This window comes from Anabrus simplex, chromosome 4 (genome assembly GCF_040414725.1).
Source record: "Anabrus simplex isolate iqAnaSimp1 chromosome 4, ASM4041472v1, whole genome shotgun sequence".
Lineage (NCBI taxonomy): Eukaryota > Metazoa > Arthropoda > Insecta > Orthoptera > Tettigoniidae > Anabrus > Anabrus simplex.
Genome location: NC_090268.1, coordinates 247563746 through 247571306, shown reverse-complemented (window position 1 = coordinate 247571306; position 7561 = coordinate 247563746). Strand labels below are relative to the sequence as shown.

The 7561-nt window shown below is 37.8% G+C and overlaps 1 protein-coding gene across 1 annotated transcript; it reads right to left on the bottom strand.

The window, feature by feature from the left end:
• Positions 1-378: 378 nt before the first annotated feature.
• On the bottom strand, positions 379-3416 carry Rho1 (ras-like GTP-binding protein Rho1). Its single transcript, XM_067146423.2, has one exon. The coding sequence runs from the start codon at positions 3302-3304 to the stop codon at positions 2726-2728; it is 579 nt and encodes a 192-aa protein (XP_067002524.1). The 5' UTR covers positions 3305-3416; the 3' UTR covers positions 379-2725.
• Positions 3417-7561: the final 4145 nt, after the last annotated feature.

Below are 7561 nucleotides of genomic sequence, written 5' to 3'. Positions count from 1 at the left end.
ACCTATCTGTGTCGGTGCAACGTAAAGCCACTAGCAACATCAATAGTGCACCTTACGTCTCTGAGAGTAAAAACACTGCTTCAATCATCTTAGTTTATATGAGACACCCTGTATATTTTGAGACAAATCAGCCAAAAAAAATAGCTAAATGTACAAAAATTAAAATCCCACAGATGATGCAGTAAGACTTTACAAGGATTTTATATGTTCATATTTAAATAATCATTCACTGCCTACAGTACTAATCAAGTAGGAGACTTTATAGCCTTAAATGCGCTTCAGCAAGAAAGGAAAAAAGAAAGAATTTAAAATATGTTCTTGAAGCTAATAAGGTCAAGGGTTTCTGGATGCCACAGGGTAATAAGAAAAATTACTAGCTTCTTTAAAAAAAATTGTTACTGTATTTCCCCTCCACATTCACCATATAGAAAATACTCAAATTATACTATGAAATATTACTTCCATCAAAACAATATTCAATTTGAAGTTGCCCAATTATAGAATGTTTTGCGACATTTTATTTCCATTTTATATATGTACATTATAGGCCTAACATACCTTACTAGCAGACAAGATAGCATGAACTGAAACTGAAACTAAGCAAGTTGCAAAAAATATCCCCACTGAAAGTAAAGCACAGTACCAGCTATCATTCAAATGAAGGTCATCAGGAACTTTTTAAAATACGAGGACTGTTAAGCTATATTGTAGAAATTTTAACAAAATTATGTACTCTGAGAGAGTAGAATGTACAAATAACATGAAATGTCAAACTGTGGATCTCAAAATTACTGCAACAGGAATATCACAAACAATAACAGGGGCTAAATACATTAATCTCAATAATTCACCTTCACTCTACATATAGTTCAGTGCATCGCACTCTTTCAACACTTGAGCTATCTTGGAGGAGAATAAACACACATACACTCACTCTTGCTTCCTCAAGAAAATGCACCATAAAATCCAACATACCTGGAACTGTCAATTATTTTGTAGCAAATTTGAAACATTTCCTCAAATATTACTAGGCCTACAATAAAAAAAAGAAACTTTTTAGATCCATGCACAGGTAGTTTGAGAAAAGTAAAGTTCAGTCTGCAATTTGAAATTTAATAAAATTTCTAACTACAGCACTACTTGCAATTTAGAAATTTTAAATATTCTTATAACTGACAGCCTAAAAACAGATCTTTACAAAAAGTTTTTAACTGTTCATATTCTGAACTCCTAGCTCCATAAAATTCTATAGGAGTACTTTTGTTTGTTCAAGAAGATATGTGTTAATTATTCGATGAAGATGATACATCACATGGTTATTTCTGAAAGGTCGCAATTTTTTCAGTATTTGTACTGATAGGACAACTTGTTAACAAAAAGTCCAAGACCACAAATGAAAAATGCGTTAAATGGCATGCCATAAAGCATAACTAGAGAATGAATTCATATTGCAAAATTCTTGCTACATAATCTTAATACACCATAACAGATATTTACAAATGGGTTTTCCATTACCTTTCATGTAATAGACAAAAAAAAAAAAAAAAAAAAAAAAAGTATAGATAACTGGAGGAGATAGGACCTACTATAGACATGCCAGGTACTACACGAATAACACAGTTATATGCCTTTTCATCAGCCATATGTTACCCTTCATACGGCAGGAGAGTAGAGGGTGAAGGAACAAATACAGAGGACTCGTTCACGTGTCTCATATAATGCAATTGAAAATGCTGAAATCAATTTCTTTCAATATTTAGAATAAAGCATAGTGAAGGGAGTTTGTGCATCAGATCTGTGTTTAGAAACTTGCACCTTTACATATGAATAGATTTAAATATTCACCATTTTAATAATTCACTGCCCAGAAGGTATAGTTTACAGCAATGTATTCAAGCATGACTATTAAATTGGGCTGCATATGTAGTTTGTAATATCACTTTCAATACCAGTTGTCTCACATATAATTTTATACGTGTATCCTTAAAAACATGTAGGCCTAAACCCATGTGCATACCATTACTATACTTTAACAAAATAGTACCAAAGTAAGAAATAATGCAAAATGCTGACTGAAATTTAATGTACCACAAAAAGGTTACTGAAATCACAAGTTTAGTTTCAAATTAATGCATGCCAGCCAGATATATCCATAAAATACATTCCTCGTTTTTTCCTTAATTGTTTCTACATAGGTGCAAAATATAAAAGCACAAAATCCAGAACCTGCCAACGAACAAACAAATATCTACGTTGCATTTCCAATGAATCAATGCTATAGAATATTTTTGAATCAACTGATATAGTTAACAAAATCAGTTGATAAAACATCGGAACATGCAGAGCTGTCTTATTACATAGAGCTGCCTGCTTTGCCAGAAAAAAGGACTGCAAAAGGCCATACTAAATTTAAAAATAATGTATTTGCACACATCCAAGTAAAAAAAAAAAAAAAAATACAACTTTTGGGAAGATTGTGAAGTTACTTACAAGTATATTCACTGCTAAGCATAAAATATGGCTTCGTTAATATGTTTCGAGTAGTACATACATAGTGTAGTGAATAATACAACAATAAAAAAATAGAAACTCCAACTATAGAAACTATCCACCCCAAATCAAAGCAGGCCAGTCTAATCTCACTAGTTCCATTGAGAGGAGGAAAAAAAAAAATGCTCTTTGGCAACTTGAAAGCTGTCATCTAACTATGGACACCAGTGACTCTTTACAACAATCTGCACCTTCCTTTCTTCTTCTTTTTCACTTGTAGTGCAGCTCTCGTTGCCGTTTCGAAAACTTCACGAACACCTTCTTTACTCTTGGCTGAACATTCCAGATAGGCAAATGCATTTATCTTCTCTGCCATAGCTCTTCCTTCGGCTGGTTTTACAGGTTCCTGTTTCATCTTACCCAGTTCCTTGATAGTATTAGGATCGTTTCTTAAATCCTTTTTATTCCCCACAAGAATGATGGGCACGTTAGGACAAAAATGCTTCACTTCTGGGGTCCACTTCTCTGGAATGTTTTCCAAAGAATCGGGCGAGTCGATGGAGAAGCACATAAGAATCACATCCGTGTCGGGATACGACAATGGTCTCAATCTATCATAATCTTCCTGACCAGCTGTATCCCATAGTGCTAATTCAACTTGTTTTCCATCCACTTCTATGTCAGCTACATAGTTCTCAAAAACAGTAGGCACATACACTTCGGGGAACTGATCTTTACTAAACACAATCAATAAGCAAGTTTTACCGCATGCACCGTCCCCAACGATCACAAGTTTCTTCCTAATTGCAGCCATAATCCTTCAAAATGACCAAACTTTACTTTTTCACTATCACAAGACTAGAAGTTATGACAATAACGTCCAACCACAATTAACCTCAGCACTCCGTCATAACTTTGCCAGTATGTTTACAGTGATACCAACACATCCCAAAAATACGAGTTAGTTTCTTTTCTTTTGTACCTAAATAGATGTAATTCTTTTAAAACCCGAGTTATTAATCGTAGATTCTCATTTGCCTTCTATTCCAAAGATTCAATATTTCTCACAATATTTGGTAGTTACTATAAGCCATTATTCAACACAATTCTCAGTCGTTGGCCAACATGACGAATGAAACGACTCACAACTTAAACAAAAAAAAAAAATGTATTCTCCATGCACCACACCCTCCAACGTTCATACACATTCCTTTTAGTTCTAAACTTTCGAATGACATCATTATGAATAACCCGCGATTGGGTCATTGGTGTTTCAATGCAAGCCGTTGAATGTATGTATGTTCAACCCATGTCCCGTTTCCCTGTGGGGTCGGGTACGAAGTGAGTTTTGACGGCTGGATGCCTCTCCTGGTGTCAATCTCATCAGACAATTTAATGAAAGGAAATGAATGACGATCATGATATATGTTAGGTAGGGACAGGGTGAAACCGGCGCTGACAAATAACCTACTCCTGTCGAAAATACCAAGCGGTCTGCTCAAAGTTTTACGTCTCCATTCGATGGACGAATCACTGTCAAATGCCCTCACTCCATTGTGGAATAGGTTTGGAAATTAATCCAGGCCTTTTTGACAAGCAATCTAGTGATTTGAAATTGTATACCATCATCACTCCTTCCATGGGAGCCAACGTTCTGATAGTGAAAATATTTCCGACGAATGGGACACGAACCGGCTAACCGCTGTGTCAGAACATATAGACCATAGAGTTAGTAAAGCTTTTTATTTCAATAATAGTAATATACATTTCAAGCGTGATAATTAAAATATATACCGTACACAAGTAATGCTGATTGCTGTAGAGATCAAGGTTTCTAAAAGTCCGTATGGCTCACATTATTAGTTTGCGTTAACAAGAGAGAAATATTCATTTTGGCATTGTAGCCCAGTAGAATTATACTAGGGTTGATAAATAGGCATAGGCCTGGAACTAGGCACGCATCCTCTTGCGCTCGTAATCATCCATCCTTCGCGCTATGTTTCCTTGATGAATTTAAGGAAAGCTACCAGGAGTGACCCAACGTTCTCCCTCCCGCTGGACCCCGTGACCTCTTTAAAGGCCTAAGTGGAGTAGGGTGAGGAGGGGAAACCACCCACAAGTTTATACTAACCGAAATATTTAGTTGGGCCCTTCCAGAGCGTGGAGCATTAGCCAAGTTTAAAGTTAGATATTAGGGCGCGACGCAGCAGCTGCGTTCCTTGCATTCAACCATGCATACGTATAAATCACGATAATAATAAGGTCTTTCAATTAGAATTTACCAAATGAAATACACATTAAATGACACAATATACACATTAATTCACACTCGTTGCCAGGATAAATACAAAAAAAACGACCAACAGTTGCGCTTTAGCGCTCACACTATAAGGCGTTCCAACCTCAAATTGCAGTAAAGCAGTAATGGGATAATTCCGTCTCTTTCCTTCTCCCATGTTTTGCGGATAGCGCTGTCCTACTCTAATGCAGCGGGTTTGCCAAATATCCGCAAATCAGAATGTTATCGGTTAAAATGGGGGAATATCGTGTTATGTACAGAATTTCAAGGCGCATTTGATGCCGTTAACAAAACAAAATGTAAAAAAAAAAAAAAAAATTTAGTGTGAAAATGGTAATATAATGGAATGTTTCGCCAAATGCAAAATCTTCATTGCATAGAACTTATCATGTCATAACTCCTATTTTATATTCTTAATTTTCCTAATTATTTCACTGCTGGTAAGAAAACATTTCAGCTTGATGTAGATAAGTTTATTTTTGAATTTAAATGATAACAAAATGCAGTATATGCGTTTATTTTCAGTCTTGTTCGGGGAATTTTATGTGCAGGCACGAAAAAGTCAGTTGCTGGCCAGCGTCTTTCCTATTGAATTTGCACGTGGGGTGCCAAAGCGAGGCAAATGGTCTTCAGATATGGAAGTTATTTTTAAAACAATCCCGAAGTTCTTATCTTGCTTAGTTCTTAATTTGTGACAGGAAGAATATCTCCTTGAATTTTGGTTTCGCGCGTGACTCGGCTGGCTGGCTGTCTGTCCGGCTGAAGTACCGACAATGATCTCCCAAACATGCGCTTTTAACATTTCCAGACAGTAGCATGCAGTTCAGTGCTCATTTCGTCAGTAGTATGTACAACAGTGATTAAAAACCTATCAGTGGCATATGTCACTTGAGGGAAAGTGTATTTCGTTTGTGTGATTCGTGAGTTCGTGCTCGTGCGTGGGGATCTAATTTCGAAGAAAAAGTGCAGAAGGATCATGGCGAGGTTAAAGCAAAGCAAACGGTCTTCGGATATGGAAGTTTTTTAAACCGTACCTCAAGTCCTTATCTCGTTATCTCTTAATTTATTACAGGGAGAACGTCTCGTTGGTTTACGTTTCACGAGTGACTCGGCTGGCTGAGCTTTTAAATATACTGACAGCCGTGTGCAGTGGTGTTCATTTAATAATTATAATAAGATTGATTAAATAAAGATCAGTGATATATTGAAACGGAAATGCCCTGCGAGCATTCACGTTCATTCATTTCTTGAGAGGAACTCACTAACACCCGGCTGTATGCATTCAAAACGAGCGCCGAACGCGCAGGTATTGTGGGAGACAACATGCAAGCTCGCGCTGCTCCAGAGTACCAGCCAAGGCCAAGTGACGTCACACCGAAAGTTCTCTCCTGTTCCATGACATTTCATCACGAACGGAAAGTAATATCATAATTTCGAGGACGTCACCTTGTAGGCCTGAACAATAAATGCTGCTAACCGAAATTTCACGTAAATCGGCGGAAGGATGGCCAAGATATAAATTTTTCTAGATGCCCACATGTGCAACCACGCCTTCCGACCATCGGCTATAAAAGGCAGTCGCTAGCTTTGAGTAAGGCAGTGTGCAGTATGCGGTGAGTGCGTGTGTCACTCAGTGTGTGTATGCAAGCAAGCACGTCGCTATACGGTTCGTCACTCTGTCCGGATGGGTACTTGCGTTCGAAAGTGTTAGTGTTGAAAGCCTTCTCCGTGGACTTGGACTTTGCGCGTGAACGAAAGCTTAATTTCGTTTCTATCAGTCTGTAGAGCTGTGCATTTGTATTTTGTTTGTGGACTGTGAATTTAAAGAGACTGTACGTTTGAAACTGTGCTGTAGTTGTTTCCTCTACCGTGTTAAGCTACCTCGTAAAATTGTGTCCTAGCGACTGAGCAGTTCTTTTACTAATAGTGTTACGTTATTTTATAAAGAACAGTGCCTACTTTTTTTTCTCCCTCAAATACTGTGTCTATCGCTCCGCCTGAAAAGTGTTAATATTTCCTAACATAAACTGTGCCAACCTTCACTTCATTCGAAGACTGTGTCAAATCCCCTCATGAAACTGTCAAAAATTGCGCCTCAGTGATGACCTTGTCTCTGAAAAATTACGACGTAACAGGACTTGGACTGTCATAAACTATTTCTTTATATTTTCGTCGAAGCTCTAGTTTATTTCAACGAGAATGTGCGTGCTGTACTTATGTATACAGTGCAAAGACTGTATCCAAGGAATTTATTTTTTTTGAGATTGAGCGAAGTGTTTTTGCATCTCGAAAGGTTCCAGATCGCTTTCATTGTTTATCTCAAGTACGATAGTGTGTACTGTGACTTTGATTTCATCTTCGAAAGTGCGTCCAACACTATTACTGGGGAAACTATTCAAAAGTGCTTCGCCTTAATTCGCGGTGCGGTAGAAAAATGTCGCACCAGATCTCTTTGGCATTCTGTGCGGGAGTTCTTAACTTCTCCGCTCCTTAACAACTGTTTCACGCTGCATGATCTTCCTCAGGTTCGAGTCGTCGTCAACGTCCAGTGCTGAGAAAACACCAACGACGCGGAACGACGCCGACGCCGCAGAATAACGTCTCCCCCGCACCTTCAAGGGTAATCTCACAATACATCTGTAAATGGTGATATGATTCCTTTGCTTATCTCTTGAATAAACAGCAATTTCCCCATTAATCATAAATGTATTGCACTACTCTTCTCTCATACTCTCTAAGCATGGGCCGTACACGCCTTGACGTCATCCATGC